The sequence below is a fragment of the Thunnus maccoyii genome, chromosome 6 (genome assembly GCF_910596095.1).
Source record: "Thunnus maccoyii chromosome 6, fThuMac1.1, whole genome shotgun sequence".
NCBI classification, from domain to species: domain Eukaryota; kingdom Metazoa; phylum Chordata; class Actinopteri; order Scombriformes; family Scombridae; genus Thunnus; species Thunnus maccoyii.
Window position 1 is genome coordinate 24,839,103 of NC_056538.1, and position 24,493 is coordinate 24,863,595.

Consider the following 24,493-nt stretch of genomic DNA (forward strand, 5'->3'; position numbering starts at 1 on the left):
GTTTGGTGTTGTGAATAGAAATAGAAATAGAAATAGAAATGTTTCTGGTGGGACACTCACCTTCCATTGCTCATCAGACCACCATCAACTCTCTGGAATGTCACTAAAGTCAGAAAAGTAAGAAAGAGGAAAAAGACAAAGCCAGACATTAAGTTTTTCTAGTAGGCTAAAATATGAAGCAAAACAAACAAACCAACAAAAAAAAAAACAAGATTTATTTCCATAATTCAGATAAGATGCATTGTATTTCCAGCATTGTCCAGATTTGCCCTTGTGTTTCTACAACTATGTTTTCCACTAATCACTTTCTCTTACACAGTAAGACAGTTAATAGATTCACTAAGGGATGCAGATGTCACTCTGTGTCCAAAGCCTTTCATGAAAATAAAAAAAAGTGCAATGATGAGGATTTCATATTGCTTTGCTTTGCATAAGTGGAGATGTCATGTGTTCCTCAAGGACAAGATGCCTGATGAGAAGGAAAACTCATTTCATCTTTCTTATTTTGCTGCTGAGTTATTATCAGATTTGTGATTAAATCTCAGCCAAAAAATGATTAGAAAAGGCAGAGGCCTCATTAATCACGTTGAGTTTTCTATCTACAAGCGTTGAGGCTGAGTTACTGATCCCTCAGCTAGCAGGGCTCCCCAGAAGCCATGCATGTGGCCTGTTCCATTACAGTGATCTATAGATAACAAGGGCCGCTCTTTGTCAGCGGCTAGTAAAACTCCATGGCTCAAAGTGAGAGACGGCTGGGAAGGATCCCTTTTCATCTTTGTTCAACGACCATGATGACAAAGCAGCATCAAGAGTTCTAAGCATTTAAGAACTTCAATGGATGACAGGAAACACAGAAAACCAGCAAGAGTTTTGGAAATCACCTCATGCCGATGAGGGGGGGGTGGGTGGGAGGGGGCGAGGAGGGAAAAAAGAGAGCTGGTTTACTCAGGAGAGAAGGAGAGCTGTTAGTAATTTGGCTCATTTGTTCCACAGATGGAGATTAAAGAGACAAGGAGGCTGAACATTCCTCCACTCTTTTCTGTTTCATTCAGGTTGATTCCACAACAAGCCCAGGCATGGGCAAGAGAGGGGGCTTTTCTATGGGTGACGTAGTAACACAGATGACAGGGAGAGGAAACTCCCACAGTAGATTACAGAGGCTGCTGAAAAGACATTTTAATGCATCGTCAACATTACCTAAGCTCGCTCAATCCAATTTTCTCTGTTATAATCAGAATTTTAGGATTTTAAACAAGAGAAATACAATTAAAAATGTGTTTAGCATGCATGTCAGAACAGTTGATAGTTTGTTTACTGCATTAAGGTTAAAGCGACTGAATACCAGCAAGCAGGATTAAAATGCTTATTGCTAACAATAGTTTTACCCAAATAAAACCAACATTGCAGGTCTGTCTGAATGAAATATAGCTTTGACAGCCCCAGACAGACTTGCCATCCTTTATTCAGTCATAGCTAAAGCCGTTTCTCTTTGTTCCACTACCAACAAACTTCCATTAGAGAATTCTCTGCCGTTTGAGAGAGGACTGACAGGAGAAGGAGGCGGAGGCGAGGGGAGGCTGTGCAGGGGGAAGGCCTCTGAAGTCCCTATCTGTGCTCAGGCACATTTCTGGGCTGCTGTGGAATACTTTTATGTTAGCCAGAGTGACATGGCGGCATAGCTGTGTTTCTTGCCTCAGTCTTCCAGATAAGCACTTTCTCCAATATGAATACAGATTAATCCCCTTTAATAAGCATTAAAGGGGGGAGGACATAATCAGCGTATAAAAATTCCATCAAATCTCCTCCCTGCTGGCCGTGCGCCTCAACAGTGTGGTGATTTACCTCTCCTGTACTGGCAGCTTTAGGAGGCAGAGACAGGACACTCTCGATACATCAACTAATTGTCAATACAGAGAAGAGCAGCACTGTAAGACTCTTCAGCCACACTCTGGCACATGTTCTAAATATCACCTCACTCTAACTATATAATCTCTTCTATGTTTGACCTTGTTTTGTGCTTGCCACTCAAACTCTTTTAGTGAAATAACCTGACTCATCTCTGGCTTCTCTGAGATGTGCTTCCAATTTTAAACCAGACAAGTTTCACTAACATATTCATGTCTTCCATAATTTGTTATCACAGCTGCTGTGGAAAGGCTAGAGTAACATGGCTTTTTGGAGGAAGGCTCCGCAGGGACCACATAGCTACATGTGTACTTTACCGAAAATGTTATGAGTTAAAGTTGTCAATAAATCTAAGAAGCAGAGGCGAGGTCACTATGCTGCCCTGACTCAAGGTACCACAGTTATTAGTTACATGTATGCTATACAGAAAAAAGTCCCTACTACTTCATGTCTGAGACAGGTGATTCTTCTCTCAGCCCACTCCATCCACAGACAAAGATAGATGAATGATTTAGTGTTGGTGCCACTCTAGTTTGCAAATAAGCAAACAAATTGTAAATTTGTAAATATAATATAGTTGTAGTAGCGAGGGATGTTTTCACAAATAAATTAAAAAAAAAAAAAACAGAAGGAAGAGGGAAAAATCAAATACACCATCCAGTTACCTAATGGACACCTATGGAGAACAGATATGTAAGTTACAACACTATTTCAATCTTGGAAAGAAAACAAAGAGGAATGAGATCATTGGAGGAAAAGGAAAACGGACAGTCTTACCCTGCACCAAAGACAAGACTGCCACAAAGAAAAATACACAAAACATGATGAAACTTCATTCAAAAACAGGTAGCCACGACACACATACATACAAATACAACAAAATATGTAAATAAGGCTGTAGATTGGGCAGAAAGAAGGGTTCAAGTTTGCAGGGCCCTGGTCATAGCCAATAGCAAATTTAGATTTCTTCGACTTGTAAATTTGCTGCTCTGGGGGCTTAAATTGCTGTCATCGGTGTAAGGTTTAGATTTGCATTAGCCATGGCCATCAGTCTGACAATCCAAGCATATATACTATAAGCGGGCAGGAGATGAATCTGCCGTGGGATGGGGTGAGGAGACAGGACAAATGAACAGTACCTGCAGGGGTGAAGGTGAAGGACTGAACTGCAAAACAAGAAGACAGAGAAGTTGTGTGTTAAAAGCCTGCAGAGATAAGCGGTGCTTTAGGGGTATCTGCACACTGGAGACAGGGTTAAGGTAAGAGGTGCTGAGGGTCAGAGAATATAAGACCACATCGTCGCCCAGTGTGCAGAGCGACAGCCAGGAAAGCAGCCAGCTCAGAGGCCACAGAGGTGTAGAGACGGTGGCACAAACCAAAGAAAACACACAAACACATAAATGTAACAAACAGAAATGAAGAGCAAATGAACCACACCAGCTTACAGTAGCTGCTATGGTACATCTTCTTTTTTGGCTTTCTAAAATTTTTTTTTAAATGCTTAAATAAGTAAGTATTTGAGAATGCCTGCTTGTTTAAGGCAAGAACTAATACTAGAATATCATGTTTCACTGACTGCGACGCTAATGTGTCAGTTCATTACCATTTTCTGCTTTCTAATTAAATCTCGTACCCTTGGCAGTGCATATGGACTTGGTGGTTGCTAGTATTGACAAGGGGTCACTCAGTAAGATGTCAGGGTCAGTGTGTGGGAAGAGAGCTGGACGAACTCCAGCTTCAGTGACCAACAGAGAGTCCAGTCTGCCCACTCAGCTCGACCACCCTGGGCTATTAACCAACACCGTGGGTGGATTTGTCAAAAAAACTGTAGCCCTCTGGAAATGATTCACACTGACATCTGTCTCCCTGTTGAGCTTTAACACCATAGCCGTCTCAAGCTCATGGTTAGCAGCTTACGCAATGTTTCATCAAAACTATACTGATTAAGACTGAATGATGATAATGTAGTGTTAAGTTATTCTTGCTTTGTTGCGTAGTTAAGGAATTTTCCGTTGTTTACTTTGACACTAAGAACAGAATGTCAGTGGTAATTTGCATAGGTGACTATGGGGCTATGATCAGTCTAACCTGCGTAGTTGCTCAGACCCTTTCTCTTCTTTCTCCTCCAGTAGAGCCAGATGCTGAAGCCCATAAGAATGACCCAACAGGCGCCTCCGATACCAGCAATAAAAGCAGGCTGTTTCACCACATCAGTGATCTGTTCTGTGATGCTGTTGTTCCGGTTTCCATGTATAATCACGTCCCGAAATTCCTTACCTGGGGGCACAGGGACAAACAGGCAACAGGTGAAAGTTGAGACATGAAGTTGAGGCTTAAACATGTTCCACTTTTCCATTCTGATGAAATAACACCTATATATACATCAAGATAGGGTTAGGGCTAGATTAGGCTCAAAGAAACTCAGTCTGATGAATTTCGACTGAGATATTGATCAAGGGAGCAGGTCATAGATCTGAAGGATGTGCAGTGAAATATAATGTGCAGACTGAAAAAGACAAAGCCTAAAAGCTTATAACAAACCCCCAGGTGAGCAGGTTGTTTGCTTAGCTCAGCCCTTAATTCACTCCATTGCTGGTAAAACACACTATGTGAAATGAAAGGAGAGGATCCTGGTCTGTATTGATCTTCTATCACAGCTCACCCCAACTAGTCTGCTTGACACTATTTCTAAGAGCATGAAAGACTCAGAGCAAAAAAACAAATGTTCCCACACATTGATAGGTACAAATACATTTACTCATAAAGATAAAAATGCACATATGATCAAAGTGTCACAAATGTTCTTCATCTTTATATTACACACACATACTGTTTAACTAGATAGACACACCCATTCGTACATCCACAGACAAGCAAACCCACAACGTATTATAACTGCAAGCTTGAAGCTCTGCTCTCAGAGATGGATTATGTGAGTGACACTGGGGAAATAAGAACATGCTACAGGCCAAGCCATCAGTTATGGGTCAAATCAGGCACAATCTGCCTCAGCCCCACATAAATCATCGGTGGTCAGGCCACATATAAAAATGGTAGTATTTCAACAATATTATACATTTGGCAATTCCTAGTATTTAAAGAAAATATCCACATGATTTGCTCTTTTGCTGAAATGATTCATTCACTGACATATACTTCTGCTGGATGCTAAAAATCTTACCAATGATAATAGACTGGGGTTCACTCTTGACTCCGACGCCTGCGCTAGTGCTGGCAGCCACTTCCACCCGGTACACCACTCCCACCTGCAGCCCACCCACCACCACTGAGCGTATGGCTGCATCCACTGTCTTATTTACATGGAAACGTGTCTCATTCCCTAGACACCAGATCTAAAGCAGAGAGGAGGAAAAAGAAAGAGGCAGTTGATTCATTGTGAATCTGAATGAGTTAAATAAGAGTCCATGCTGACTCGCAGTAACCAACCTTGTACTCTTGGATGATGCCGTTCTGGTGATCTGGTGGAGGGGGGTCCCAGGAGATGCTAATGGAAGTGCTGTTCTGGTTTCCCACAGTCAGGACTGTTACCTGCTGAGGAGGGGCACTGGGGGCTGAAAGAGGAGGCAGAAAATAAAGAGGTCAACAATCAAATACACTATCCTGAGGATCAAACAAAGGAGGAAAGTACCTAATTCTTAGTAACAAGAATACTGGGACACTGTGTATCTGAATGTGTTTGTAGAGGAGCTCATTAATATGTACACACAAGTACACATAGCCATGAACAGACATCCACACACACACACTTTTCCAAGGAATGTTATTCTTCAGGGATGGCAGGTGGCTGAAGGCTGTCAAGATGTCTCATTAGAAGGGGATTTACATGAAGACCAGGGCAGGTCTGACATGGCTACAGCCTATCTTTAACATTTCACTATGATTTAATATCTCATTCTCTGCTCCAGCTTGGTGGATTTGCAGAAAGAATACTGGTATTGATTTGTGGAATGACGACCTGGCACAGTCAGGAAAGTGCTCTCAGTCAAGCTAAGACTCCGGCATTGACCGAGCCAGGGTGGCATGTGGGTCAACAAGCTTATAGGATGAAGCGCAGACGTGGAGGAAATATGAAAAAAATACATTTTAGGGGAAGGAAACAAGGTCTCAGTAAACATATTGACTGATTCCATCGATCAGCCAGATGAAACTAAAGCCAGTAGGTAAGGATCAGAGCGAGGCTTCAGAGCGAGGCACATCTAAATGAATCGGCTCTGTCCACAGGCAGACAGAGAGTGGATAGAAACAAGACAAGTCCAAGCTTTCATAAACCTCACTCTGTTGTTATTCTGATGGCAACAATCTTCTGACCCCACAAGGGGTAACACAGGAAAAATAAATAACAGTTGGCCCAACTGGAAATAACGTTTTAAAAATAATGTTTTCTCATTTCCGCAGTGGCTGGCAGGGGAGCAGCACCACAGCAGAATACTGACAGGTCAATTACTCCTGAGCTGCCTCTCCCTCACCTCGCCTCCATCCAAAATGGCACGTGTCACCCTGTAAATCTGTGCTCATCCCTCAGCACGATTGGTCACACTGGCCCCCAGAGAGCCAGAAGGACCTGGCATGATAGAAGATGAATGGGCCCAATGATGAACCCAACACCTTGGCCAGATTAGAAACAATCTACCAAGGGAGCATCTGATCAACCATCATGCTCAGGGCTTTCCAATGCTGCATTACATCCAGGTGACAAAGTGCTGGATTGGTGGGTAGCAGCCATCAGAGACAATGTCGTTCAAAGTTAATGTTATGAATGATTTAGCAGCTTATTATCATGCATATTTGTGCTAAACAATACACATTTTTCATTAGAGGCCTCAGAGGCTGTGCTAATAGAGCCATTAGTGGAGTGATGTATGGCAGGCAGGAATGTGACCTCCTGTCTCTCACGTCTGCGCAGTGCTATGCTGGATAATGAAGAAATACAAACATTTCATACCCATGCAAAAAAGCCAATAGCTAAAGAAAAGCACTGGGAAGGCCTTGTTCTCCACCCCCATCCACATGAATGAAAGTTAGACCACTGCAAATCATCATCTATGTAAATGTTACTGATTTACCTAAATATGCACTATTTTGCATAAAAAAATGGGCCTCCATGGTGACATCTTACATTCAGTAGGAATCAGGTGGCAACCATAATTCATTTATCAGCCATGACTTGAATCCCTGTCCAGATGGAGAGTGAGAGAATGTGTGAAAAAGGCGGAGGGAGACTACAAAGATGGACACAGAATTGGAGCGCTGAGCATACTGTAACCCTGCATCCATCTGGACCTGCTCTGGGGATTCTCTAATTGTGTTAGCTAATGGACAACCTAAGTTTTAATCACTCTCTGAACTAGACTTCTCTATCCATCTAGCTGCCCTGCTCAGTAGTCCCAGGGTCTCTGAGGAGCCTCGAGCCGTGTGTTTGACGGTGTATCAGCTATGACCAGGCACAGCAGCGGGGTTGTGACAGAAATAGAAAGTGGTCAAGCTCTCTGAGGGACTGGGATGCAGATAGGGCAGAAGCAGGGACCATTATCAGTATTGGTAATAGCTAGGACATGCAGGTTCTAGAGGCCTTAGGGAGAGGAGGTGTGCCGGCATGTATGTGTTTATTATATGTGTGTGTTTGTGTAAGAGTGTGTGTTTGGGACAGCTGTAATGTGATGGCAGTTCCACTACAGCAGTGCGTACACTGGCTGCCCACAGGAGATATGGTCCCTCTGAGAAAGGGAAAATAAATGGGCCTGTCACCCCGACAGGATGTGAACTGTCTCCTATACATGCATGCCTGAATATGTTGCGGCAAGATGGGCTTTGTCTTCAGTATAAAGAGTCTGTATTTGTCCCTTTGTGCTGCTGTGGCCATGTACTGGGTGTGTTTACTTCAGATCACATCATAATTTAATTATTGTTATTAGACTTGAAGGTTGACAAAAGGCTGTAGCGGTGCTGTTGGATGCATTTCTGTTTGGGCATGGGTTAAAAGAGTAAATTCATCCAAACACAGACCTGTGTGTGTGTCATGTGTACAATATTGTGCCACACTGCTCTGTGGCCTTGTCAGAGCCTGTATGAATCAAGCTTTGGGCGACAGATCCTCTTCGCGGGAGGAAGTGTGTGCTGTGTCCAATCACAGCTCAGGCCTGTGGCTGCTGGGTGATGGATTAGAAGATGGCTGGCACTAACACCACCAATCATAAACAAAAAAAGCACAGCAGGAAGGTCAGACAGACAGGCACAAACTTGCATGCATGTACACAAACATTCACACATATTCCCTCAGTTCTCAGTATCAAAGGGAGGGGTAGTGGTGCCTGTGAAATTATGACAAAAACCAACATGAAAGCAGCCTGCGGGGTCATGTGTCATCCGTCATCCCACATTTGTGTTTGATTCACTATGTTGTATTGCTCCTGACATAATCTATATATACTCTGAAAGTTTTTCTGCTTCATACCTTCCTCAGTAGTCCGTGCTGTCCTGGATTCACTGTCCATGCCTTGAAACTCATTGAAGTAAGGCCGGACCTTGATCTCATACACAATGCCCTTCTTGAGTGCGGCGAGGATGATGCTGCGCTCAGAAGGGACCTTGACATCCTGGGTCTGCCAGTGTCCTGGGGAGGGCAGTCCTGAAGTCTGCCTGTACAGAACTCTGTAACCCTGGATGAACTGGGACTGACGATCCACCTGAGATAATGAACAAAGACAAGATTACTGTTGTATTTCAGTACAAAAGGAGCAGTACAGGGTGGAGAATGGTAGATGCTATCTTGGGCCAGCCACTACATAATATAAAAGGAAGGATGTTTTTCTGCAATGTAGTTTTTCCTCACGAGATTGCATTCATGACAGTTTAGAGGCTCATTGAATGGGCCTTTTATCACCAGCTATGACACACTTATCTCAATTAACGCCCTGACATTACCTCACACACCCAGCTCCCAGCCCAAAGTGTTCCCTCATCCATTAAAAAGACTTTTTGGTAATGCCACCTTAAAGGACATATGCATGTCTCTATAAATAAATACTAATTAGTGACACTGGAGTGCAGGTCCTACCACATGTATGATGGGTTGTGAGTAAGAGAATGTCATGCAGCAACAATCATAGACACCCTAGGGACATCGGGAGAATACACAGCAGAGGTGATAACAAGAGATCTGTCCCATAGAAAAGATGAAGAGACTTAAGTGTGATAGCCCCTTGCAACCCACAAAAGACCCCTCCCTTAAAACTTGGGCCTATTAAGCTGGGCAGAAAAAGCTGAATTTATGCAGAGGAGGAGCAGGCGCATAACTCACTGTAATGGCTTGTTAACAGTAGAAGAAGTGAGTGGGCCTTCCAAGTGGGATATTAAGCAGCTGTTTTTCGCCACTGTAGCCTGAGTAAATCAGCAAAATGGATTCCCTGTTTGGTATGTGACTTTTATTAATGGAATGATTTGGGAATATAAAAGCTCTCTGAGAGTGGCCTCTCTGTTTACTGAAAGGGCTCTGATTGATTAGGTAGCCATGTTTTGTGTTGATTGCCCATTGCAATCATAAAGCAATGCTTTAGCATTAAATTAGCCACCAAGTCTTGAGGTGAGACTTATTACAGGGGTCAATAAACATGTCACCAGGAAAACTGCTAATGTGGTTCATTTGAAAATGGAAACAGGCACCCCATGTCACTATATGATAGGTATAAAGTGTAAATACCTGCACCAGAGTGATTTATAGCACCACAGTCAAAATCAACCAGCACATATACTGTATAAAGACCTGAGCTTTGAAGAATATACAGAGCCCTTTTGTCATCATTACCATGCAAGTAAATAAAAAAACATTTTAGTCAGTGCTGTAGCTGTTTTTAATAAAACTGTCTGATTTTGTGCTGATTCCACAATATGCGTGTATGTATGGTGGAAGAGCAGGTGAGTTTGTTTGAATGTATGGTGTAAAATAAGATTAATGCATCATCTCATGGAAGTAGGAAAACAGCGTTTAACCACAAACATTAATTTCAATCTAATTTTATCTGTGCAATGTCTTTGTTTTAAGAGGGAAGCAGCTGAAGACATATGGAAGATTGATGAACAACCAGATGTCTCTGACATCTCTTTTGATGTTCACTGTAGTTAAAAGAAACCATTTTCCAGCTATTTGATGTTCAGTTACTTTCAAGTCAGCAATTACAATATTTCAAAGCTGCAGTCTTATGGAACAACCTGACTAAAATTCCCAAACATAAAACAAATGGTAGCCTCGAGGACCAGCTTTTTGCTTTCAAAGAGAGATCTTCTGTTAATATCAACTAGCTTGACTTTATGACTCAATTTTGCAAAATCAAATATTTAAGTGATTGCAGAGAGATAAGAAAACCACATACAAACCAACAGATCTAAAATATATCTTTGTTCTTCAAGTAAAAGGTCTCTAGGCTAACAAATAAAAATGATGTACTTGCTGAAAGTGTAGTGGTAGTTAAATATAGTTGCATATACACGCAAAATAACATGCTGCACTTACTGTCCATGTGACCTGGATGGTTGTGGGACTCAGGACAACTGGGTTGTGCAACCGAACTATAACCTCACCAAGCTCCTTCTGTACGTGCCTGTGGTCAACACCCTGAGCTGGAGGACTTATGTCTACAAGAGAGAGAAAGAACAATGAGAAAGACAGACAACAAATGTGTGTGTGTTTCAGAGAGATGGCTAAAGACTCTCTTCTACTTGGTTTTCACAGAGTTTACTCAGTTTCTTATAATAAGTCTTGTTATCACCATCATAAGTGGAATGGTAAAAGACGGGCTGAATAGACCAAGAGGATTCAACAAAGAGGCATACACTTGGTGATCACTACTTCATTTGAAAAGGAGCAACTTCATCTGCATTAAAATGACCTCATTCCATTTTGTGTTAAGGCAGTGGTCTGGTTTGGAGAAAAGAAAGGAGACTTGGGCTGGCAAAGTTCTTCAGATGTGTGACTTGTCTGCACTTACTGGGGCCTGACTGAACAACCACATCAACGAATGAACTCTGAATGCACGACCCCCAGACATATTGGATGGAAGATGAATGGACACTATGACACTATTTTCCAGCTCATTTCCCATTTCCCATTTTGCACATGCATGTGTTTCAAGTTACAAGCAATAAAAAACAGTGTATGAGATACTGAGTGTGGTTGAAACAACCCACATTTTGAGTTATTTACTGAATGAAAGCAAAAAGCTTGCAGGAAGAAATTATATTTCAAAAAAGCTTTATTCAGACAACCCAACAGAGTCATGAATCACAGGCCACACTAATAGGGCACGACAGACCAAACACAGTTAAAAAGAAGTGGAAAATCAATTCGTCATCAATTCATGCTATTGTCAATAAACATGTCTATATATCATCTCAAGACCTTCACTTCAGCATGAGAGAGATATGCTGCAATTTAAATTGCTGCAATGTAAACTATACTTTTTATGAAGAACACACTCTCGGCTTGCATTTGACAGTGCTTGGCCAAAATGTGATGTTTTGTTTTTTTTTTTTGCTGGGAACCTATCATATCAATGTAATCTGGAGACTGTGGTCTGTCCAGTGCCATAATCAAATTTTCTTTGGGTTTGGAGGGAGTCATTTTTTCCTGTTATGATCATTAACATAGCAGGGATAGCACTAACTGAGTTAGGCCTTCCAAAAGTAGACATGCTTATTTTACATAATTGCTTAAGTGCAGCCTTAATGAGCTGGGCTGAGATGGAGAATTTGACCTCTGGAAAGTTCTGCAGTATTTCAGTATGGCTATTCACTGTGGATTGCCAAGAGGGGATGATAAGTATCACACTTTGAGGGGGAGTACAGTAACCTTAACCTATAAGGCGCATCAGAAATTATACTCAGCTAAAAAAAGAGAACTGCATTCCAATAGTGGCAGTGATTATGACAGGTTTGGAAATTATTATACACATGTTATCCAAGGAAGGTTTGTCGCCCTCAGTTGCCTTCGATTCAACCCTCCTTGGATAACCATGACTTGGATGACTAAGAATCTACACAGACATTACATATGTTCTCAATAGACACTACTACTACCATGAACATTCCTTTCATATTAATGTTATTTAAAGGTACCTTGTGTTCTGACAGGGTCAGACATGGGACTTGGATCACTCAGGCCCTGGCTGTTGACTGCTCGCACCATGAACAGGTAGATGGTGTTGGGACGGAGACCTTTGACAGTAAACTGGGTGGTTTTCACATGATCTGCTACTGTTTGCCAGCTGTTGCTCACAGACTGACTGTAATGGAAGAGAAGAGGGTTATTTCACATTATTTTCAATGTGAAATAAAATATGTTTGTACTTGTGATCCATAGAATAGCAAGGCTACTAACTAACCTACGAGAGTTTGATGTTACTGGTAAAACAAACCTGAATGCTTCAATGACAAATGAGGAGACAGGTGATGCTCCAACCATCCCGGGCTGCCAGGACAAAGACACACTGTTTTTAGTGACATCAGTGACCTGAGGCTTAGATGGTGGGCCTGGAAGTTCATTCTCATCATGGTTCTTCATGACCATCACACCCCCGGCTTCTGAAATAATCGAATGAGACAGAAAAAAGTAATTTACTCTAACAAAGTGGAACCAACAAGTTGAAAAAAAAAAGTACATAAAATACATGGAATCATTATGCCATGCTGTACCTTTGACTTCCAAGAAAGCACTCCATGATGTTTCACCACTAGAGCTGGTAGCCACACATGTGTAGATCCCAGAGTCTGAAAGCTGGAGCGCAGTAGGAGACACATGCATATATGAATGCAAACAAACACACACTAAAAGCATCAACACTCAGAGCGCAATGACTCCACTAATTATACTTTGTGTGATTTCACACATCCTGAGAGCAGTAGCAAAGACAGAATACATGTGATCTTCCTATCACTGAAATACTGAAAAGAGATGGGGCGACTTCACGAGCTAGCCTTGTGCTGGCCAAATTGTATGTCATTTGTGAGTGCCTCAAAGTGCTGACGCTAATTTCCTAATGAATTCCATTTTCTACTCACCACCCTTCCATCACTTTTCCACTCCCCCTCCTTATTTCCCCACTGTCCTGCCGACCACAACAAAGCCAGGCTAATTAATTTAGGGTGGGCTGCTGGAACCCCCTGGACCGATGACAGCTGGCTTGTCTCTCTATCCCTCTTAGGAACTTTGTTTTTTGTTGGTTTTTGTCCCTCTGCCTTCCTTCCATTTATTAAATAACATGTCAGTGGTCGGCAGCTTTGTCAAGCGTAATAGATATTCCACTGAGGCCTCAGAGTGGGGAAAGGAAGATGTGAGCCTTTTAAATTTAATCTACTCAAAATGTGTATGTGTGTACACGTGTGTGTATATATCTTAAGTGCATACATGTTTCTATCCTACAGCTGGAGTCCCTCCAACCCTGCACAGCTGAGCTGTGTTGGAGTTGCCATGCCACTAAGTAATACTATCAAACAATTAAAAAAAAAAAAAAAATCAATGCTGCCTATTCATCTCTTTAAGGCATTATGGTTCCTCTTGCACATCAAAGTTACACTTGAGCCATGTCCTACTGAATTCTACAAAAGCGTATATCGTGCTGTATTGCAAGAATACAAATGTACATAACTGTAAACACGTCTTAAATTAAGTGACAAGGAAATAGACTGGTGACAAAGACATGAAGCAAAGAATAAAACATAGCACAAATGATTGATGGGTCTTAACATTATACAAGTGAGATCCTGTACCTTGATGTTTTTGATCTGGAGGCTGCCCAGCTCCTGCAGGGACATGCGAGGATCCTTTCCCAGCAGACTAATCCCATCCTTCAGCCAGCTGATGGAGGGGATAGGGTCTCCTGATGCTTGGCACTTCAACAACGCCACACTGTCCACCCCTAATGTCTGGTTGGACGGGCCTTGGCGAATGATGGGTGGTGGTCTGTCTGTGAGCACTGCAATACAAATACATTATGGACATATTATTATTTACAAGATACATTCAACAACAGTTTGAATTTTAGATGGATGAAGATGTACACATAAGGCGTCTGACTATGACAGCACTGATCATAAAATACGCTGGTGGTGGATGTGGGCATATATCATAAAATAACCTATTTTCTCTGTAGGTCTTGTAATTGCACCACAGAACAATGACTATATCCTGTATTTCCAGGAAGCAGGGTAAAAACAGCTGAGTAGTGTTTTCTAGTTTCATTGATGTGGCAGAGGGATGCTAAGCAGTTTCCAGTTATTGCCTGGGTAGCCTTATTTTTATACACTACTCGAGACTCTGTGGTACAGTTTGGCAGGAGGCTCTTGCCTTTTGACTCAGTGTGGTTCAGATAAATACTTCATTATGTGCAGTGAGGGGCACAATGAAAGGTAAATTTCAAATACAAAATGTTGACACTGAGACCACCTCATGATACACATGAGGCTAAGAGTGAAGAATCAAACTCTTAACAGAAAATACTCAGCGAAAACAACCATTTTACATATTAGTCAAGTTTCACTTTAGATTAATACTAAAGCAATGATGAATTCAATTTACATGAGAAAATTCATTTTTATAACGTGCCAAAAAAGCCAGTGGGTTCCTTCTATGAAATAGTGGGTATGTCAGAGGTGATCTCAGAGAGAGTTAGCACTCTACCACACAGGCAGTTTATATATTTAGAGTTGAATAATGTGGAGTCCCCCTGGCATCACAGAACCCACATTAATTAGAAGGTATGGATTAATGATGTCAGACCTGCAGGGGCTAATTACCAAGTCTACCTCAGTAACCTTTCAACACATTATCACACCCTCGTTTCCACCCCTTTTCTCTGTAGCAGCTACATCTGACAAAAAGAAGCGATTCCAAGTAATATGCGTTTGCTGCATTATGGTCACCCTTGGCTTTGGGTCCCCTGAGAGAGACAGAGAAAAACTGTGCAGTAACCTCTCTATATTATCTAACACAAGCCAAATGTAGTACATCAATTGCAATGATAATAGTTCACTATTATTGCACTTATTATTTTAGTCCACTGGATTGTTTATTTTAGGGAGAATGTGATCATATGAATCACCAAGTAATGATGTAAATCATAAACTAAGCCAAGAGTGGATTCAAAGCATCCACTTCTAGCCAAGGGCTCACTGTGCTGTAGTTTATCTTATCTCATAAAAGTACACAAGGAAGTTCTCTGTCTGCCTTAGCTTTCACGTCAAGATTTACACTGCCATTACAATCTAGGATAAAGCCTTTTGTTCACAACTAAATACCCTGCATTATGATGTGCATCCATTTTTGTTTTGTTCCTTTTTAACAGAAGACAGTAAGCTTTGACTAGTTTTGACAGAAGCAAGTACGCAAGCAGAAGGCATTGCTTGGTCTAGGGGCTTGATGAGTCTGATGTATGTGTTGATGGCATGTAGGAGTGACGGAGGGAGGAGGCGAGGCTCGACTGAGGCCTTGGGTTTCTGGATCAGGAATTTCTCATTACAGATCTCCTTGAACTCCACAGACTGTTGTCGGCGCTTGGTGCAGTAAATCACAAGAAGACTGCAGCAGGTGTGGCCATGACCTCACCCTGGCCCTCCTGTACTCTTTCCTCCTCTCCCTCCCTTTCTTTTAGACCTGCCTCACACTCGTCTTGCTCACATGCCTCATCTAACACATTCCAGCAGAAACAAAATTGTCATATCCGAATTGGAAAACATACAGTAAATACTTATGAGAACCAAAAAAAGGCTTAACTGCCAATGTATTTGGGTATAAAATGTGAAGTTATTCCAATCAACTGAAGGACATACCAAGTTGTATGTGTAATGGAACCATTCCTGTTTCAAACAAAATGCTGAAAAAGTGTTCCTGTGATGCTTTTAATCTTTCTGCTAGCAGGTACTTTAGCAGACATATGGACGGCCGTCTATCTTGCCATCACAACTGCTGAGCAGATTAGATGCTCCCACACCTCGCAGGACCACATAATTCATTCCACAGAACCATTGTCACTCACTCACTCAATCATGCCCCTCCGCCCCCCATCCGTTCTTTCTCCCTGTCTCCTTCTCTTGCTACCTCCCTCACAAACATACTTGCACCTCACCCACTCACCCAAATGCTGATCATTAAACTTGAAGGAACTCAAGGGCAATGCTTTATTTCCTTTCCAAATGAAAAAGCAGAACATTTTAATTAAATTGTGTCTGAAACAAAGAGGGTACTAGAAAAACACAGTGACTGAAGGTGTTCTATGCACATGCTGGCATTTCTCAAACCAAAGCTGGATTTATTCCTGCACATGGAATAAAAACATTTTGTTTGTGCCTGTGTATTTATACTTTCAAAAGTTCAAAAGGCCAAATTCCACAATAAACTCAACAAGACAGGAAAGATGTTCCAGTTAACCATGACAAACTAAAATCAAGCGCATGTAGGGGGTTGATCAAACATGATTAAAACATATTGAGTATACATCTGTGTTTATATGCACATATGCACCAGTTTCACTACATTTGCAGTGGTGCTAAAGTGTGTGCTGTAGTGTGCTGGCATGGAAGAAGTTACGCGCCAGTTTTCCCTCACCATCTGTGACCTCCAGTTGAGCCTTGGCGAGAATACTGCCTGCAACGGTCAGGGCCTGGCAGATATAGTAACCAGCATCTGCCCGCTGCACAGATGAGATGGTGAGGTCTCCGCTGGGCGACACTGAGAAGCGACTGTTGGGCTGCTGGGGTTGGTTGGGAAACAGCAAATTCTGCAGGAAAGGGAACAAACAGCCAATTAGTGAGAACATGGAGCCAGTACAACCTGGAAGTATTACAAAACACTCACAAACAGTCCACCACTAAACACAAACGTACGTATATACTGCACACAAACACACACAAATACACACAGGTCACACAATTACAACTACAGTATGAACAATTTCATCTATCACTTGGTTAACCAACTGCACAGCATGTATACAGTTTGATGATTTGGTTTCATACTTATTCTTGGGCCAAGCCAGAGGCTCCACTGGGTTAGGAAGGCTACTTTTGCTCTTGTTGGCTTCATGACTACTTTCCTCTCTGCTTCAATTCCACAGTGGTTTTGGTCTGCTTTTTTTACCCCCCGGGGACCACCCCATACAAATGGAGCTTATACTGAATATAATACAAATTATCTTTAGGATATTATCAATCCAGTGCATGTCAGAGTAAATACACAGCTCAGCTCTTTCTTTTTTTGTATTCCCTTTTTTCTCATATGGTCCCCAAAGGTAACCAGCAAATACATTAGCTGGATTTAATTACACCTAATCACTTAAATGCAACAAATTATGTTGTTTTTTCAAATTAGGCTCTACACATCTCCCACACATGAGAGATGTCCACTCCATTATCCTCAAGTGTGAGAAAAAAAGGCCTTTCTGTCATTTAATTACCGCACTTGATTAGCTTTAATTTTTTCTCCCAACAAATACCTTCATACCCTTTATAAGTCAATGTAGGTGAGGTCGAAAAACCATCAATACACACGAGGACAGAACTGAGTGCCGAGAAGGCAAGGACATGCAACCACTTGTACAAAGATGTTTGTAGAGCATTTGTTTCCAAAGCCTCATCTTTAATGACAATGTGAGACACACGCCGGATATAAATCTTCTCTATCTGAGCAAGCTCACAACATTATACAGTAATACTGAGTCATACGCTGTAGGTCACACACTGGTAAGAGGTAAACTGGGTGAGTGTTTGTGTGAACATGTAAGCATGTATCTCACTTCTGTTCACTCTTTTAAGAGAACTATGCTGTAATTGTTGCCCTGCAGGCTGTGTGTGTGTGTGTGTGTGTGTGTGTGTGTGTGTGCGTGTGTGTTTTGAACCTTAGCCAGAGCTGAATCATATCTCTGGCTCATCTACAAGCCCCAACAGGCTCCTAATTGGCACTGTTGTTGAGCGTTGTGAGGACACCCAGGTATTTGAATGGGTTATCTACTTGAGTGAGGGATAGGATCGTTCTTATCAGTGCAGGGTCATGGGAAACCGATTAGCACTTTGCCAGGCACACTGTCGTTTGGCAGCTCCTGAGAACAAAGGTGTATCTGTGGGGTCTGTAGTAAAGATACTGATGACAGATAGTGTAGTTTCAAGTACTGTACGTGTGCGTGTGCGTGTGTGTGTGTGTGTGTGCGCAGGGCAAGAGAATCATGAGTACTCAGTGATTCTCCATACAGCCAAGGGAGTCCAAACAAAGTGCTGAGTGTTGATAAGACTAGACGTACAATAAAGCTGCCTACTGTATTTTAACATGTGAATAATGCAAAATAAGTGATAAAAAGAAAGATAAAACTGTTTTCTATCCATGGGGTTGTGTAATATTTTCCACTCTTACCTGACTTCCCTCTTTCTGCCAGAAGACAGCAGGCTGAGGGTTTCCTTTGGTTTCACATGGGAAAGTGGCAGTGCGGCCTTGAGCCACAATTTGGTCCCTTGGACGGATGACAAACTGGGGGGCAGCTGGAGTCAAAGGGTAAAAACAGCAGTGTTAGTAGACAAGTGGAACATAGTGAGGCCAAACATCAGGGCTGGAGATTATCAGGGCTTGGGGATTTCAAGCAAAAACAAGCAATATACTACATGATCAAATTAAAATGAGAGTGCCGTACAGAGCTTCCATGCAGCATAATATCTGTCTTTCTCTCTCTAATGGCTCTTAACACCAATGACTATCATGACTATCATTGCCATGGTAACCAGGTTGGCCATTCATCCAGGTGAGGCTGGAGCTGAATGAATGACAGTCACATCGGCATTCACACAGGGAAGCGCCTTGGTCACAATGGCATTTAGATCTGAGACAACACATAGGCACACCCATGCCCTGGAAACATCCAAGATTATGAACAGGTAAAGACATACAGGGTTAAACATGTCTGACTTTCCATATGTAAGATTTAGTCTGTATCAGAATGAATCTCATATAAAAGTTCAGATCTTTGGGGCACAGTACTTCTGATCAAAGTTGTATAAAAGGGGAGAATAGAGATAGGCTATTTCTGTGTTTATCACGCTTCAAGCTAACACCTCTCTATGAAAGACAGAAGAGGCTTGAAAGGCTATCAAACTTTGAGATCCTAGTGTGAAGCTTTCTCAGTAAATATTCACGGCTCCATCAGAAGCTAGACCAGTTGTCACACATCCGCAGCCGAGAGACATTTCTGACTGACGACTTGACAGATGCAGTTCAATAACAAAGAGAGAGAGGTTTAGAGATGAGATACAAGTTCTTTTGGTGTGCTGTATCGCCTCTCCTCACTTTCTGACCATTCTCTGAGAGCAGGTTAGGGAGGCATGATTTCACACCACATTTTCTTCACACCAAATGTTTCTACTTGTTCAAGCACCATTCATGATGATTTTTCACAGGAAAAGTAACAAGCAGAGGCTGATGAATCAGGGTGCATAGCTGGGATAATAATCGAATACAGAGTGTTTCCTTTCCCACAGTGAGCTCTATTACTTAACACCAACAGAGGTGTTGTTATTTGGCAAATCAATTTAAAATTTTCCTTTTTCATCCCAAATAAATAAAAGACTATAGTGTCTTTCATATAGATGACATAGCATCAAGCACAACAGCAAAGAAGAACTTACCACCATTCATATTTTATCTTTATGAACTACCAGTAACCTGCAATCACAGTTACCATAAGCTAATCGTAAGTGTATCTGTAGAACATCAGCACAATTATCTCAGCTGCGAAACCTGATCTCTGCAAATGTCTGAACTTTGACTTGAGGAGATATACTACATGACCTCTCCTTGTTTATTCTATGACTGTCACTGGTGTCTTGGTCCCGAGTTGACAAGTGCCATGTTTGCCAAGATTGGACATTGCTTCCCTCACAGGAGGAAAATGGCTCCTGCAAAGATAATCAATGTCAGCAAACTGCAGAGTCCTAGCCGTAACCTCAAATAGGAGCAGACAATGAGTGGTAAAAATCATTTCTTTAAACAAACAAAATGCAAACCGCAGACATTTATATAGAATGCTGTAAAATTCTATAACAAAAAAATTAATTGTTGCAATGCAACATTTTGCCCCCTTTCTGTTTCTTTTGATTTCTTTGTAAGTCCTTTCACCGACAAGCCAGCTGGTTCCAGTAAGGCCAAACTCTTCCCATTTGGCTGGTTTCTACATGTAATCCCTTTTTGGGGGGTGTGTATTTGTCAAAGATACACACAGTTGGGAATGGTACAGATGGCTACAGATTTACAGCCTTCCCGTTTGGCCTTCTGCAGCTCGGATATCTTGTGGCTCTCAAAATGCCGGGCCTGATACAGAGCTCCTAAATCATGCTCTGGCAAGGACTCAGTTCCCTCCCTTCTCTTCCTCTGCTCTGTTGCATCCCACACACTGTATTATTAACCACTAACCAAAAATACGGTTTAACACCTTACAGACTGGTCCTTATCACTGCACTGCCGGCCTTGTCCATTCTCACACTCTCTTCATCAATGTTTTCTTCTTTGGCTTTCTCAGAGGCTCTTGTGGTATATAAACTCAGTTTTATTGATAGTCAAGAGTTTACCTAACTCATCTCTGTATTTATCATAGCAAGTACTGTCAAACAGAATTAAGTTATGTGAATGTTTTTGAGAATTACAATTGTTTTTTTTCTTATATGGATGATTGTTTGCAGCTGGATGTCAAAAGATTAAGTGTTGTTCAGCTAGATTTAACCAGACTTTAATGAAATTAAGAAATCTATTTGTGAATCACTGTTGCTGTAACCAACAACTTGGCATTAGTGGTGGCTTTTGGTAACAGTAAAGAAGTCCTCTATTGTGTTTTGCTGTTTAACCCACTGTAGAAAGGTCAAAACATCAGCTGTAATATCTATGAGTTGACTGTAATATGATTGCTCTGCAAGATAACCCCACTCTTTAACAAAACCAAAACTGTAGTTTCTGTTTGCTTAGCTTTTCCTGGTGGCCTGAGTTAAATATTGGGCTTATTCTATACCTGCAGTACTACTTTCCATCTCACTTTTTATCTTTTAAATTACATTTGATAATGAATAAAATATTTAAGGGAAATGCAAGGGGAGTGGACATAAAAAGGACAGGGAGGCCCACAGAGAAGCATAGATCAAAAACTTACACAGCATGGCTCAGGGATAACTTATACTGTTTTGATTCAGAGACCCTTAGTGACATGTGAGAGGCTCCTTCCTGTCCCCTCCCAAGGAAACACATGGTCAGGCACCCATATTTAATTCATGACAAGTCACAGGTTTAGAGAGGGTCACTGGTTTGGAGAGGGCTCAGCATAAAACAGCAGTCAGGGCGAAAATAACAAATGGACAGAGAGACTGACATCCATTCAGTACACCCAGGCACACAAACTCAGAAGCATTTCTTTTAAATCCCACGTTCAATCATATTTTATTCAGAAGTTGACGGCAATTACTGTCTCTTCCCACAGGCAGAGCGAATGTGTAATTTCCTCCACCTTCTTGGATGCTGACAGTTTAACAATCGTAGAGCAGCCACTGCTGTTTTGGCAACCAAAGTCCTGCCACTGAGACAGTGTCTGGGTTTTTCTGCCAGTCAAGTCTGTCTTGACACACACTTCTGCCATTCTGTTCCTCTCCCTTCTTTGTCCTACCGCATGTTTCTTGTTCCTGCATTCCTCCTGTTTCTGCCCTCAAAAAATAGACCTTTCTCTTCAGATGCCCTTTTTCACTCACTCCCAGAAACAATTTAACATCTTAAGTGTATCAATTTTGGTTCTGCCTTGACCTTTTCACAATCTGCAGGGAAATAAAAAGAGATTCCCAGTTCCATGTTGGGGCTCAGAAGGAAAGAAGCATGTCCAAAACAAACAGATCTCAGCTTTGTGTTCCAAAAATCCACAGATGGCCTCGAGACTTGCAAGTTAAACACGTCCGGGACCATATGAGATGACAATGTCTGAGACTATCAGACTGCCAGGGTCTAGAGTCTAAAAAGCCTTCAGTTTGACTGGTGATGGAAACTTTGAGCAACTATACATGATAAATCTGAGCTGTAGCATATGTCGAAAACTACCAGTTCCATCAACTGACAGTTATTGGCAAAGACAACTATTTGGTATATTTTGTGGCTCTTGTTTACACTGTTAAATTTACAGATTGATTACTTTCACATGAATAATGATGTAGTTTGTTGACATACTGTACATTTGAAATACGTTCTAAGTATTTAATTGATTAAATTCAGAAGAAATATGGATACTCAGCAAATGTAGAAGCCATATGAAATTAAAATGTTCCCTTGAAGCTTTGTCTTTGAGTTCTGCAAGTTGCTGCAAACAAAGTAAGTGCAGCTGGCTAGATTTATCAGACTGGGTATGCATCATATTCAATCAACAGGCAGACCTGGTGTAATAGGCCATTAGTGTTTTCTTATGTTAGTAATCCAGGTAGAACTGTGACAAGAATACACAACTGTTTGTAAAGAATAATTCTGAGGGTACACAATGTGATGTAACACTTGTGTTAGTCAAATACAGTAATGTTAAAGCAATGGTAACTGATTGTCAAGCAGTCAGATGCAGTAGGGTGTATGGAGGGGGCATGCAGGATGGAATCAAATCAGAAGGATGGTACTTACCGACATTGCGATCTGGAGACACAACAATGGAGGAGTGGATACACAAAAGAAACAAATTAAGACACAGACACACAAACATATAAAACAACAGAGGGGGAACAGAACAAACACAATAAAATAAGACAAAAAAAGAAATAAAAGTCAGAATGAATGGCATGTTGTGTTGGGGCCAACACATTTCTGGCACAGGGTAAGCATGACAGAGAAGATTCAATAGCTTTTGTCCACTGGACAGTTTTATTGATGAAATCAATGTCTCTGATTCTGAGACCCCTGATAAAGGAAGTCTGGTATGAGCGCCCCCTGGTGGCCAAAAGTCTTCAATTGCATTCAAATTTCTGTGGAGGCAGCCATCTCTGCTCTTCAGGGACAAATAGACCACTGGACCTCCTCTGTCTGCATTAATGAAATCGACAATTCTACAGGTGGTGTATGTTTGTAATAGCATGGAGAAGGTGTGTTTGTCACTGGTGCTGATGGATAGAGCAGAAAAAGGAGAGCAAGAGGAAGAGAGAGAGCAAAAAAAGATTTCAAAGACTAAGTAAAGGCAGTACATGTGTTACATCCAGAGAGTGCATCTTCTGAAACCCCACACTCTATGCAGAAGAGATGGTTCAGGTAGTGGTTCTCCAGTGTCTCCTCTGTGTTACTGTATGTGTCTTCAACATCAAGTAAAACACTAAGATGCTACTCTCACAAACCCTGCTTCCAAAAAGACCTTGTTTTACCTCGTGCTGGCCCCCTGCGTCACTTTAAAGGGCTCCACAGAGACCTTAAACACTTGGGTTTAATGGGAAGAAGAGTGGTGAAAATAGGGAGAATTATGGTTAGAATGTTTTTATTAACCTTGCAAACCCCAGGTGTGGGACTGGCGGTGTGCACCAGTAATCTGTGAAATGGCTTTGCTGACTGGGCGGTTACAGCATGGAGGGTAGCATGGCTAGCAGACCACCGCGACGGGGGGAGGGTGGCAGAGTGTGTCGACGCTGCACTTGGAAATGTAAATAATAGTAAACAGATTCATGGACTGTCTACATCTCTCTTGGCTGTGGGAGTCAGCATTCTGGATTTCCATTTGTGTAAAAGGGACCCTGTGGAGTACACTGCCAATCTAAACCTCATATGTGGCCTCAGTGGTCCATGCCTTCTCTATGTGTTCTTATGTGCTAACTAATGTGAAAAAAGAAAAGAACAAAGGTGTTTTGTACCTCTGACTGTGAGAGTGGCAGAGGCCTCCAGCTTGCCCACACGGTTTTCTGCCACACAGGTGAACGTGCCCTCGTCGTTAATGGAAGCCTTCTTCACTCTCAGCACGTAGTCGTCCTTGTCATACTTGATCTCATACCTGTCGGCAAAGATATAACATCATGAAATTCAAGTTGCCTGTTCAGCATTAAATACAAATACTATAAATTCAGATAAAACCCTGTGACAAGTTACAAATGCTTCAGTATTTCACCCATGCCTGTTGAGCTGTCTAGCAGTAGCCATGAAGTGTATTTTCTCTTGGAGAGATACACCGTACTGTTCTTTCTGACAAATGGAGATTGCAAGGAGGAGGATCAATTATTCAACAATGACACACAGTACACAGAGAGGTGCGCCTTCAGTTGGAACCCTCGAAAGTTGTTCAATGCTCATTAAATGTTTATCTGTGTTTTTAACCACATCCAGAGCTAAGTGTGTGTGTGTGTGCGTTAGAACACCTGTTCTAGTGTATGAACGTACAGGTGCAATGCTTCAACATGGAACAAGTTATTGTGAGGGATTTTAACTAACTGAATCCACATAGCAACTATGCTAAAGCAAGTAGCAAGTAGTCTCTACTTCCAGATCCTCTGCAGTAATCAAGAGTTTGTGTTTATGTGTTTGCAAATGTTCATATGTGTGCCTAGACCTGTATGAATTATGACA

The 24,493-nt window shown here is 41.8% G+C and overlaps 1 protein-coding gene across 12 annotated transcripts in view; it reads right to left on the reverse strand.

The window, feature by feature from the left end:
• Positions 1-24,493, reverse strand: part of robo2 (roundabout, axon guidance receptor, homolog 2 (Drosophila)) — a 343,264-nt gene that overhangs the window by 27,501 nt on the left and 291,270 nt on the right. For 7 of the 12 annotated variants that reach the window (XM_042413857.1, XM_042413862.1, XM_042413865.1 and 4 more), the window contains 15 exons: positions 23,788-23,924; positions 22,580-22,591; positions 18,314-18,438; positions 16,517-16,688; positions 13,684-13,889; positions 12,610-12,691; positions 12,333-12,498; positions 12,034-12,200; positions 10,433-10,554; positions 8,378-8,609; positions 5,353-5,477; positions 5,087-5,258; positions 3,994-4,182; positions 3,045-3,071; positions 61-103 (listed from right to left, as the gene is read on the reverse strand). In XM_042413857.1, the coding sequence (XP_042269791.1) occupies positions 61-103; positions 3,045-3,071; positions 3,994-4,182; positions 5,087-5,258; positions 5,353-5,477; positions 8,378-8,609; positions 10,433-10,554; positions 12,034-12,200; positions 12,333-12,498; positions 12,610-12,691; positions 13,684-13,889; positions 16,517-16,688; positions 18,314-18,438; positions 22,580-22,591; positions 23,788-23,924 (1,977 nt within the window). The remainder of the gene's footprint in view (positions 1-60; positions 104-3,044; positions 3,072-3,993; positions 4,183-5,086; positions 5,259-5,352; positions 5,478-8,377; positions 8,610-10,432; positions 10,555-12,033; positions 12,201-12,332; positions 12,499-12,609; positions 12,692-13,683; positions 13,890-16,516; positions 16,689-18,313; positions 18,439-22,579; positions 22,592-23,787; positions 23,925-24,493) is intronic. The other 5 variants (XM_042413864.1, XM_042413860.1, XM_042413867.1 and 2 more) reach the window with 3 other exon arrangements.